At 40.3% G+C, this 12,903-nt stretch overlaps 1 protein-coding gene across 1 annotated transcript; it reads right to left on the bottom strand.

The window, feature by feature from the left end:
- Positions 1 to 7,878: 7,878 nt before the first annotated feature.
- On the bottom strand, positions 7,879 to 12,579 carry CUNH10orf99 (chromosome unknown C10orf99 homolog). The gene is made up of 3 exons (XM_027857826.1): positions 12,455 to 12,579; positions 10,087 to 10,161; positions 7,879 to 8,952 (listed from the first exon to the last, which is right to left on the bottom strand). Exons 1-3 carry the CDS (start codon positions 12,522 to 12,524, stop codon positions 8,858 to 8,860), a joined length of 240 nt encoding a protein of 79 aa, XP_027713627.1. The 5' UTR covers positions 12,525 to 12,579; the 3' UTR covers positions 7,879 to 8,857.
- Positions 12,580 to 12,903: the final 324 nt, after the last annotated feature.

The following is a 12,903-nucleotide window of genomic DNA, read 5'->3' as shown; positions in this document are numbered from 1 at the left end:
ATTCCCTTAATTTATTTTCTGTTGTATAGTTGAAGGCAATCTAGGCCACTAGATTTTTAATTATAAAATATTATAATACATAATTTTATTATAAAATATATAACATATTATATAGTTCTAATATAGAATTTTAATATTTTCTAAAATATATAACCCCTATGTATTGTAAGGATTTATCCCTAGTCCCAAGGGAGATCACTGTGACTGATCATGGTTCTCCGCCATTTATGTCAAACTTTAAATATGACAACGCCCAGTCAATGGAGCTCAAACTGAGTTTATCAGTGAGCCAGATGCAAAAAGGGTCTGTCTGCAACTTGAGAAATCTCATTTGCTCTTGCCAGCACATCTCCTAGCACCCTGAGAGTGAGAATTGCTCAGGCAGTACTCCAGATCTCACGCCTGCAATGGGAAGTGATGAAGTCTGGGAGGTGTGACAAACACCACTTCTGTCCTTGGGGTCCTTCTTCCTCCATCCAGGAGATACAATCTCAGTTCATTTCCAGGTCATATTGTAACTGTTTTTAGACTGATGAATTTCTGACAGCTGGGCTGCTGTGGAGTAAGTGAAAATCACAGAGTAAACTGCAAGACCTTTCTGGAGCATTCCTAGTTCAATCTGACAACAACTCAGACATAAGTACATACATTCATTGGTGGTGCACACACACACAAATATCAGCTGCTTTTAAAATAGGTCTGTAGTGGCCAGGCCCTCTTTGTCACTTTGCTTATATATCCAAGTATAGACCAAGATATAGATGGAGGGGGTTCACTCTAAATTGGCATTCTGTGTTCCAAAGTCAAGCCTTACTTCGTCATTGGTCATTCAGAAATTTTACCATAAGGGGTGGAGGGTGTGGAGCTGCTGGTGCAGAAGGGGCAAGTTGGTAGGACCTATGCTTCTGGGGGGGCAATTTGAATCAGACAAAGTACTTCAATCCCCCTATCTTCAGCATTTCACTTAGTTTTTTTTCTTTTAAAAATGCTTATTGATATCTTTTATTTTTACATTGCCCACATTCCTTCTAGAATCCCTTCCCAGAAAGCCAAACTATATAACAAAGAACATTTTTTAAAAAGAGAGAAAAAGAGGAAGAAGAGAGAGAAAAATTAGCAAAATCAATCAATAAAATAAACTAATATTTATTAAGCTCCTTTATGTTCTAAGAACTTTGTTAATCACTGGGGATAGAAAGAAAGGCAAAAAACAGTTTCTACTCTCAAGGAGCTCACAATCCAGTGAGGGAGACATGATATAAATAACGATGTACAAATTAAGCTATGTACAGGAAAAATTGGAGGGTGATCACAGAGGCATCAAGATTAAGGAGGACTGGGAAAGGCTTCTTGCAATCGTTGTAGTTTTGGCTGAAACTTGAAGGAAGTCAGGAAGCCGAGGTGAGGAAGGAAGGGGTTCTGGGCATTGGAGATGGCCAGTGAAAATACTAGGAGTTGAGAGATGAAATGTTCTTTTTTTTTATGACTTTGTACTACCATTCACTTTTGATTGTTTTGTGGTTATTCTTTCCATTTATATATTGTAGTCTTTGTATGCGTTGTTTTCATGGCTCTGCTTACTTCACTCTGCACCCACTCATGTTGTCTTTCCATCTTTCTCTGCATAACACTGACTATCCTGGCCCTCACAGCTAAAGGCAAGGTTGGTTACATTTCACCTGTCACCCAGTGTTCTCTGTCATCCTTAAGGGGGTTGGTTGGTCCAGGCCCTCTGCAAATGGTTTCAGCTCCCATAAGAGGTATTCCCCAAGTATAGGGGATGAGTTCTCTACAATCCAGTTCCATTTAACTACCAAAGGTTGGATTCACCTTGTCAAAAGAACATCTACTTCAAAAGGTGTAATGACACATATTTAAACAGCTTAGCTCAATTCTTATATAGTCCCAGTTTCAAGTCCAAAATCTCACTTTGGGCTCAAGTCTTGGGGATCCTGGCTTCTCCTTGCCAGGCTACATAGTGGCAACATCCCACCTGCAATCCTAGATCCAAGGTTTCTATGACTCTAACTCTTGGGTCCAATGTAGAGCCAGCAGGGACTGCTGTGGCCACTTCCCTTCTTATCCCAGGTGCATTGGTTTGGTTTGCATAGTTTTTCATTTCATGTAATCAAAACTATCACTTTTATCTTTTGTTAACTATTTCCATCCCTTGTTTGGCTAAGAATTCACCTTTTACCCATTACAGTGAAAGGCATATGATATATTTCTCTTCTAAATTTTTAGAGCATAATGTTTCACATTCAGGTTGTACATCGATTTTGAATTCATTGCAAAATATGATGTAAGATATTGTTTTAAGTTTAATTTCTCCCAGACTGGTTTTCAGTTTGCTCAACAATTCTTTTTTTTGTTTGTTTGTCTAAATCAAATGGGTTTTTAAATTAGCAAAATATATATTTTTCTCCCTCTCACTTCTCCTTTCCACATCTCCCTAAGAAAAAAAAAAGAAAAGCAAAACCTTTGTAATAAATATGCATAGTCAAGCAAAATAAATTCCCTTTCCAATAAATCTATGTCTCAATTTGTACTTTGAGTTCGATAGTGACCTCTCTGTCTGGAGGTGAGTAACATGTTTTATCACTTCCCTCCATTTTTTTTATTAAGCAGGTAGTTCTTTTCTAAGTAATTTATGTTTTCAAGTCTAGGTTATGAAATTGTATTATTTTTTATTCTCCCCTGTCTAGTCTATTTTAATGTCATACTTTTCTATTTTTGTTAACCAATATTACACAATTTTGTTAATTGCTGCTTAATAATATAATTTGAGGTCTAGAAGTGCTATTCCTCCTTCATCCCTTCTTTTCTTCATTATTTCTTTTGCTAGTCTAGATCTTTTGTTTCTCCAAATGAATATTATCATTTTATTGAGATTCATAAAACATCTCTTTGGTAGTTTTATTGGTAAAGCATTAAACTATAAACTAACTTTGGTAGTATTATTATTTTTATTATTTTGGCATGGTTTAGCCATGAGCACTGATTATTCCTCTAAGTTTTTAAGTTGTCTGTGTAATTTTTGATAATGTCTTTCCATAAATCTTTCATAGAGGATCTATCCAATGTACTGGAAATTTTCATCTAGCTCTTTTAATTTTTCATAGATTTCAGTGAAGTTTGTAGTCAGGGTAGTAGGGGATAAAGCTGGAAATATAAACTAAGGAGTTTTTACTTCATCCTGTAGGCAATGAGGAACCACCAAAGATTTTCAAATTGCAGATTAATATGATTAGAGCTAACTCAGTGAAACATCAATCCTTTCTTTCCCATTATTATGAAGAACTGGATCAAGAGGTAGTCACACCCATATCATCTGTGGTTTTATGATATTTTGGGTGCAGGGAGAAATTACTATATGGATAGGAGGCAAATAAAACCGTATTTGATGGCAATGTGCAAGAACGTTAATCAAGCAATAAAGTATTGAATCAGGCAGAGGGTGGAGATGCTTTCTCTTCAAATTATGTTGGGTTGGATTGAGTTGGATAACTTGAGATGAACTATGTGTTGATTTGATCGGAAAAAATCAAAGCTGTGATTGGGCACAATAGACTATAAAATGCATTTTGTGCCAGATGGGGTGAAAATGTGACATAATGGTCTGGAAGTAGGCCTGAACTGGAAAAAGTTAGGACATTTTGAATTCAGCAAGATCTCAGATCTCAAATCTGATTCCTCTGACTTGATAAAGCCTTATGACTTAACATCTAGAAGGAGTGTATTAAATAACAAGAATGTTTTTTTTAACAAATATTCTGGGATTTAATAATATTTAATAATTTATTTTAATTTATAATAATAATTTAATTTAATAATTTTGATTTTAATAATAATGATGATTTAATAATTTAATAATTTAATCATAATTTAAAAATAATGATGATGATGATGATAGCTAACATTTATAGAGCACTAACTATGTGCCAGGCACTGTGCTAAGCACTTTACAATTATTATTCCATTTGATCCTCAAAACAACCCTGGGAAGTAAGCACTATTATTATCCCCATTTTATAGCTAGGGAAACTGAGGGCAAACAGAGATTAGTCCAGGCTCATACAGCTAGTAAGTATCTGAGGCCAGATTTGAACTCAGGTCTTCCTGACCCCAGGTCTGGTGCTCTATCCGCCAGAGCACCTAACTTCCTCTAAGCAGTTCATCTGATCATATAGCCAATTTCCTCATTTTACAGATGAGGAAACCAAGTCACACAGCCAGTAAGTGTCCAAAGGGTAATTTGAACCCAGGTTTTCTTGATTCTGTCATCTATGCCCCTTTCACTGTTGCCTCTTACAAAGCAGTCACCTTGGAAGACCAAATACTCCAAAAACAGTCAATGTTCAAAAAAGTTTTGGAACTTCTCTTGCAGTTGTCCAGAGCTGAGCCCGGTGTGCAGAGTTGCTTCCTTGCTCCCAGGTCTATTCATTGTTGGGCTGGATCCCCCAGGTCAGGTCTTGGGGCTGTCCATACCACCATGATCAAGCCTTTGGCTTGGCTTTAGGAAAACTGATATGGACTCCAATTATCGAACCCCTGGTAGCTCACTATTCTGACACCTCAAAGCTTACCAGGTCTCCTAAAATCAGGAAGGAAGGGACACAGCAGTGACAGACAAACAGCCACACCATGCTCATGGCTATGTGTCGGTGTGGGTGAGGGAGAGTTGGCTGCTGACTCTATCTCTTCCCTCCTGGAGGCTTACAGAAATCTTTGTCTCAGTCACCACCAGGGAAGAGAGCCTTATCTGGCCAGTCAGTGAGTGCCTTTTCTAGACATACTTGGTTCTGGCTCAGGGGCCTATCAAAAGGTATTCCTCCAGAAGTGAGTAATCACATAGGAAACAGTCCTAGAATACCTTCAAATGCACTGAAGTGAAGAGCTCCCTTTCCCTCCTCCACAACGTCAGGTGCTTTTGGAAGCAGTCTCACCAAATGCTCATACTCTCATAATCTGGCCCTCATTGGATAGCTCCCTGTAACACATAAAAAGCTTCAAGCTCTTGGTTGTCCTCATCCCAATTGGGGGTTGGAGGTAGGGCTAATGACAAGATTATCATTATGAAAATAAAAAAAAGAAAAAAGTAATAAAGAGGATCATTGAGGCATTTAAAATGTACAAAAGAAAACAGAAGGAAGGTCAGTAGGAAACACAGACTAGCCAGACTGCTTCAAAGATAACATGTTGAATTTATTATATACTTACAAAGAAAAGCAAGCTGTATGTAATAAAGATTCAGAACTTCATCTACAATCTTTTCCTCCCCTTCTATTTTATATAGTGATATACTTGTCCTATTTTATATTTGTTAATAATTTTAAAAAACCCTAAAAGGCTCCAGCTCCCTCTGTCAGCCTCATTATAAAATCTGTACAGCCCTTAACAACTTTAATATGCTCTAAATTGGGTTATATTTAAGAAAGTTCCCATTGCTTGAGTTGTAGATATGAGAGTCGTTGCATTTCCCAGAACTGGAGCAGCAATGATTAGTGTCCCATTAGGAGGAAGTACATGCCCCTTTGTATTCTTTGTTGTGAGACCACTTGTGGTCCATATGCTAATGAGTAACTCTATAGAGTGCCCCAAAAGTCTTAGTACAGTTTGAAGTTTTAACGGCTTAAAAACCAAGAGCTCCTGTTGTCCCATTTCCTTACCCCATATTGATTCATTATCCTCCCTTCGGTTTGGGTGACTTCAAAGAAGCTCCTAAGTTGGGGCTGGGCCTCTGTGGAGGTTTAAAGGAAAGGCAACTCTTTTGTAACATCGAGTCACTCCAAAAGGTTAAGGTGGTAGCTAGACAAGTGAAGAATGACCATTCCAGATACAACAAGAGGAGCTCATCCCTGCTTTTTATTCAAAAATCAGCCCCTGCAATCCCCAACCCCAAACGGCTATGGTCATTCATAATCCTCCTTCCTGGAAGGTGTCTCACATCCAATCTTTCATTTCTTTTATGTCCTCTTCAACTTCCAATATCTCTTAGTATATGGCTTCACAGCCAATGAAATATATATATTTACTGGAATGTCATAAATATTTACTGTCAGCTGCCTAGCAATTCTGTAGTTTTATTTAGTTTGTCTTGTGGGATTATAAGGAAATGCTTTTCCTCCTAGTATTTGATTTTGCATATTTGGGCAGTGCAGGAGGGAGGAAGGGAGTGGCAGGGCAGTGGAATCTTCTGCCATTAGAAATTTCCAGTTATACCTTCTGAGAGGATTTTTCTTTTGGGGGGTGAGAGAAGGGGGAAGGCTGATCCAGATTTGTGATTTCATGGTGTGGGGGAAACTCTGCTCGCCCTTGCAGAGATCACTCTCCTGTAACTTTGATTCTTTGTGAGTTGCCTGGGGTACTGAGAAATATGATTTGCCCATGGTTACTAGTGTGTGTCAAAGGAAGGATTTGAACCTCGGTATTCCTCATTTCAAAGTCAGCCCTCTATCCGCTAAGTCACACGGCCTCTCATTTGAGATCATAGAATTTCAGAAGAAGAGATCATCTAATCTTCACTTTCATTTAAAGAAACTGAGTTCCAGAGAAGCTCCATAATCAGGGGCCCTGGGTTACATAGCCAGTTTTAATGGTGGAGACATAGACAATCCAATCCTTTCCCCCCACTACTAGAAGCCATATTACCTTCCCATATTTGTACTCTTAGAGTACTCTAATCCAGTTTAGAACTACAGCAAGTGACACAAAATAGGCAAGCATGTTAAATGACATTGTATGTCATTTAGAAGGTAGATGGAGTGCTCCGTATTAAAATTGCATTGTGTAGTGAATGAAGAACCAACTTTGGAATCTGGATTCAATTCCTGCCTTTGATGCATATTCTCCATCTAACCACTGGGAAAATCACCTCATTTCTCAGTGTTCCAGGCAACTGTCTGAGAGTATGCATTAAAAAAGGAGTTGATAATCTGCTACCTGTGAAGGTGGAATTCCCTATACTAATGAAATCACAGGCCTGAACCTACCCCAAAATCTGGTGGTGGGAGTCATTGCAAATGCTCTGGACAAACATTCCCAGGAGGCAGCAAGATGGCAGGTCTGGAAGTCCAGGTTTAATATACCTTGACAGGATCTGATAAGGAGGAAGATTTAGTGGGAAATAAGCCCATTAAGGACAGAACCATCTGTCCACTCAAAGGAAATGTAAACACACACAGTGTTGTATATATCAGTGGTATCAAACTCAGAGAGAAACAGGGTCCACCAAACCATACCTAAGGAACCCCACTGTCTACATATTGTATCAGAAAACCATATATTAACAATATCTATGTTCTACTGTATTTTTATTTATTTGTTAAATATTTCCCAATCACATTTTAATCTGGTTCTGACAGCACTCAGTGTGGGCCACTGTTTTTCCTTCCACCAGGAAACCCCTTCCCTGGGTATTTAATAACTTTGTAAATTGATTAGCTCACACGTATTGGCTCTTCTTGGAAGGTAGGTTTCCTGCAGTAGGTGAGAGTTGAGGTTGGAGTCCAATTCTTTGGTCAAGCTATCTCCACAGGACCCAGGACTGACTCCCTCCTCCTCCTCTTCATTCCTTCTTTCTCCATTTCTCTTCTCCCTCTTTCTCTAGCCTTCTCTTCCTTTTCCCTTTCTTTCCTCTCTGCCTAACTCTCCTTTCCCTTATTCTGCAAGATAGAAATCTGCAGGAGGCTTTTCCTAGTTCCTCCAGCTCCCTTCACCTCTACCATCCATCTACTCTCTCTATACACTTATTTATATGTTGCCTCTTCTGTTAAATTACCAGTTCCTTTTGGGAAGGGACTGTTTTTAACTTTTTTCTGTATCCCCAGTGTTTATATAGTGCCTGACGCATAGCAAACTCTAAAGAAATGCTTTTGATTAATTTATTGACTGGAAAACATCTTTATTATTCAATGATATAGTAGGACATAAAGATGAAGTTTACATTGACAGTTATTAGATGTTGGAATATGTTATATGAAGAAGCTGTGGGATTTTCTTCCCAAGGAGTCCTTCCTTTGGACAAAAGTAAGTGACTTTTCAAGTGCCTTGAAATCTCAGGATTTTGTAATTCTGTCTTTGAGACTTGAAATCAATAATCCTCAGAGCTGAATGAGACCCAAAAGGCCAAGTGAAAATACTTCATTTTATAGATGAAACCTATGGGACCAGTCCAACATCACACATCTAGTTAGTGGCACAGTGCTAAACACAGAGCTTTATTCCACTGTATTGCACAATTATGATTATGATCCCCTTTCCAGGACCTCAGCCAGCCCTCAAATTGCAAAGCCCTGTATAGTAGAAGTAAAATCAAACACTGTTAGCTATAAGGTGAGTGCTGATACTGTCCGATGGCACATGCCCAGTAACAGAACTCTTTGTGCTTGCTCTTTGGGGATTTAGCACACAGGAACTACACAGGAGTTTCAAACCTGTGATTCATTCATTAGTTACACGTATGACAAACTATGTATGACAAACTTAAAGCATAAAGAACAGGAGGTCAGGATCAGTTAAGTGACAATGCCAGAGAGGGGCAGAGATACTATAATCTGAGTATCCTTGGCACAGACAGCTACAGAAGCTTTCAGTCTCATGCTTTCCCTGGGCAGAGCAAACACAACTGGCCGAAGGGTGATTGAGACTCAATGACTGAATGGGTGGCCTTTGGGAGTTGGGTGCAGGGGTTCATCCAAGATTGATCTTTGTCAGCACGATGCAGCTTGGAGAGGGATGAATCCCCTTTGAAGGGTGAGGGGCTTCAGGTTGAAAGCAAAAAGCAGCCTTGTTAACTTGGAGGTCAGAGAAGGTCTCTTGGTCTTTGCCTTCTTTTGTGGTCTCCTGTTCTGGTGGGTTATATCTGAGGAAGTGCCCCAGGGATCCTCTTACAAAGAGAACTGACTCTGCCTTTACAAAATTTGTGGAGCGGTGCCATTTTTGGATTTCTCCCTGAGGATAAGAGAGGAAGGATTGTGTGTGGGAAGAATGATGGATCAAGAAAAGGGGAGGGTAGGGGGAGAGGTGATAACAGAAGCAGAGAGAAACAGGGAGAAAAAAATGTATAGAGAGAGAAAGAAAATGGGGGAAAAAGGAAGAGAAAGAGAGTCAGAGAGGAGGGAGGGAAAGAGAGAGAGAGAGAAGAAGAAGAAGAAGAAGAAGAAGAAGAAGAAGAAGAAGAAGAAGAGGAAGAAGAGGAAGAAGGAGGAGGGGAAGGAGGAGGAGGAGGAGGAGGAGGAGGAGGAGAAGGAGGAGAAAGGAGAAAGGGGAGAGGGGGGAGGAGAGAGGGAGAAAGATTTTGATTAAATTAGGACAAGCCAGACATATATTTACAAAATCCAACACTAACAACACATGGGTGACAGTATCCCCAGCCCCATTACAGTGAAGTGAAAATTTTGTTTTATTAGTAGATAACAGAAGGTGGTAGGAAATCTTATGTCTTAAGAAAACACATTTTAAAAGGTTTGCAAGTTTACTCTTTACTTGCCAAGAGTAAGCACAGGTTTGACCCAGCTCACAGAACTTTGGTGATTCTATTGTCTCTAGGAAAAATACCAACTCCTCTGTTTAGTATTTAAAACCCATCACCGTGCGTCTCCAGTCTTTCTTTTCCAGGTTGCTTGCACATTACTTCCCTCACATGTAATATATTCCAGCCAAACTGGCTTACCTGCTGTTCCCTATATATCAACATATCTATATCTATCTCTCTTATCTCTATCTCTGTCTCAACCAAGTTCACGGAGCCTGAGTTAACTGCAGATCTAATATAACTATGAAGAAAGTCTTCAGACTGCGACCCTGACGTTAAATGACTTCTGAAGAGCAAATCTAATGATCTTAGTACTACACCATTCCTCACCCTGCCCCTCCCCCCTCCTCTGGTGACTATGGGATTTCAAGGAGGGAGCAAAGTTTTGTACCTTCCTAAACCCAAAGAGGAGCCTTTGGAGCTGTGAAATATTCCTCCCCCTGCCCCCCCGGATTTTTTCCCAATCAAAATGATTGGTGCAGAGGTCCTGGAAATAAATGGCTATAATACTAGACTTCGGCAGCTCCAAAGGAAGAGGTTGAATTGGTTACCTTTCAAACTCCTGAGCACATGGTTTGGAGCATTCTGGCAGCAGAGAACTTTCTGGTGTCTAACTCGTCTTGCACCTGTGGAGACATAAACAGAAACATTTCCAGTTTGCTATAATATGACTATTACACCTGTGTGCACACACAAGTACATGTGGTCATGTTGAATGAAATCAGATAGTGAGATTGTGAATTCTAAGCATTGGGTTTGAAGCCTCAGCTCAGAGAGGTTAAATCATTTTCTCAAGATTGCACAGCTAGTAAGCATCTAAGGCAAGACTTGAACCAAATTATTCTGCTTCCAAGTCCAGAATTCTGTCCACTATATTATCTCCATTATACCAGGTCCCAGGTTGTGAGGAGCTTGCCATCCATTTGAGAGAGGGAGCACTAAAATTTAAATAACTATAATGACATGATTAAGTATTCAGTGAAAGGTAGAGCTAATAAGTGCTTTCTACGCAGAGGAGGGAGAGATCACTGTGTGCTGAAGTAGTCACGTAGGTAGGCTTTCTGTGTTTAGAGAAATTCTCACTCGTTGACAATGAAATTTCGCAGGGACGTGGAATTAATTTTCTCTTCTTCCCTCTCCCATTCTTCCTTGCTCTCTGGAGCATTAAAGAACAAACTTAGCAAAATCTGAGTTTTTCATTGTCATCTTTTCTGGAAGGCAGTAGAATGCCACATTTCTTTCTTCTTCCCTTGGCCCCTCATGACAAATTATTAGCTCTTAAACATACACACCTCTCCTCACATCTAAGGCAATGAGCCAGGAGTCAAACAAATTTTCATTTTCATTTCCTTTTCTAGGAATGGAGAGGATAATAAGCCCTTTCATTCTGTGTGTGGACAAGCTGGGGGGCCCTCTGCACATACAATATACTCTGACATTTATACAACTGAATTTCACAGACTTTGAATAAAAGTTAGCATTTTCTAGACAGCAGATTGGTATTTTGGTGAAAGAGTTGAGCTCAGAGTCAGAAAGACGTGCCTATATGATTCTGGGTGGTCATCTAGCCTTTTGGTGTCTCAGACAACTGCGTCGGTAGAGGGAGTTTCCTTACCTGAAGTCCCCTATACCAATGATGCCACAAGCCTGGACAAAAACAAAAACAAACGAACAAACAAAACCTTCTTGACAATTTATCATTCATTCCAGGTAGAAAAAGACTCAGTCTGGAGACTAGACTGGTGAGAAACCTTGGAATCCAGACATCCAGCTCTTCAGATCAAGGGGAGATATCAGAATTCAATCTCTATAGCCAGAGCTCCAAATATTCCATTTTCAAAGGCCCCTCAGAATCTAGAAGCAGTGCCTTTATCCTGGACAAGTCAGACAATTTCTTATTGTCCTTTTACCATCTTCCCAAGCTGTTTGTTTGTGGAAGTTTGTAATATTTCTTAGGCAAAGCCTAAGTGATGCCTAAGAATAGGGACCAGGGTAGATGCTTAGATGCTTCAGAAGACCACATATACATCACTATGACTTTCATAAAGCACCCCTAACTAGACTCAAAGCTTAGCCGGCTTTTGTACTTGTCTCTGGAAATCTCTGTAGAACGGTCTATCGGGGTGGGGAACCTGCGGCCTCAAGGCCACATGTGGCCCTCTAGGTCCTCAGGTGTGGCTCTTCGACTGAATCCAAACTTCATAGAACAAATCCCCTTACAGAAAAGGATTTGTTCTGTAAAACTTGGACTCAGTCAAAAGGCCACATCGAAGGACCTAGACGGCCACATGTGTCCTCGAGGTTGCAGGTTCCCCACCACTTATCCTGAGCCTATAACTGTAACAGGGAATTTTCACACCCAGACTAAGGACCATGAACCACACCAAGATCAGATTGCATGGAGCTTTCAGGTAAATGATATAGTGTTGAACTGGTCACCATCCAGCCTTTGTAAGGGGCATTGCTATCAGGGGGCCAGGGAATGGGGAGGTGGGACATACTAGCATTCTACCCATTGCTGGGGAGGCTAGTGAAGAGGGAGAAATGATGATAGGGCTGGCAGGAGGTGGGGAATGACAGAGTCAGATGAAAAAGGAGCTCATCTCAATTAATTAATCAATAAATAGTTATTATGTGCTTTCTATGTATCAGTCACAAGGTTAAGCACTAGAGGTACAAAAAGAGGCAAATGACTGTCCCTGCCCTCAAAGACCCCTCTCTCCACCATCTGATAGCTTTCTGTTTCAACTAATTATTCTTGAAGAAGTGTTGTTAGTGCCTTAACTTTGGCAGTCTCTAAATTCGGTGCCATGAAACAAAGCTCCAATTGTCCCACCCTAGTTATGCCTTTGCCCAAAAAGCCCAAGCTAAAAAAGAAATCAAAGCCTTGCCACCCACTTTCCCAGAGTAAGGCCATACCTTCTGTAGAGAAGGCTAACAAACACAGAAACAGAATATACAGCAGGCTGGAGAGGCTGGGGAATTTCATGCTGGTGATATCAGGTGCTCTCAGTCTGTGCAACAGCAAGGATCAGCAAGCTAAATTTGTCAGCCTTTAAATACCAGCAGACTTCATGTGTCTTAGTATGGGTGTGGAGGTGCCCTTTGTATTTTCCCTAAGGGAAAACAACTCCTCCCAAGAGAAAAAGTGCCAGCTGGATGAGGGGAAAAAACTGGTCCACGCAACGCACACATATTTCAGAGGCCTCCAGGTGAAACTGGCTTCGGATGTCAGGAAATGCCTGGCTTGGGAGTAGGCCACAGTCAAGGACAAACCTGAGGCGTAAAGGTGGTCATTTCTGTCTGGCGACTTTACTAACTCAGGGTTGAACTTTAATATCAATTAGAGCTAAGCAAATGTAGATTCT

Source organism: Vombatus ursinus, unplaced genomic scaffold (genome assembly GCF_900497805.2).
Source record: "Vombatus ursinus unplaced genomic scaffold, bare-nosed wombat genome assembly UNPS02000749.1, whole genome shotgun sequence".
Taxonomy (NCBI): domain Eukaryota; kingdom Metazoa; phylum Chordata; class Mammalia; order Diprotodontia; family Vombatidae; genus Vombatus; species Vombatus ursinus.
Note: the sequence above shows the minus strand (reverse complement) of the source record. Positions and strands in the feature narration are given on the sequence as shown.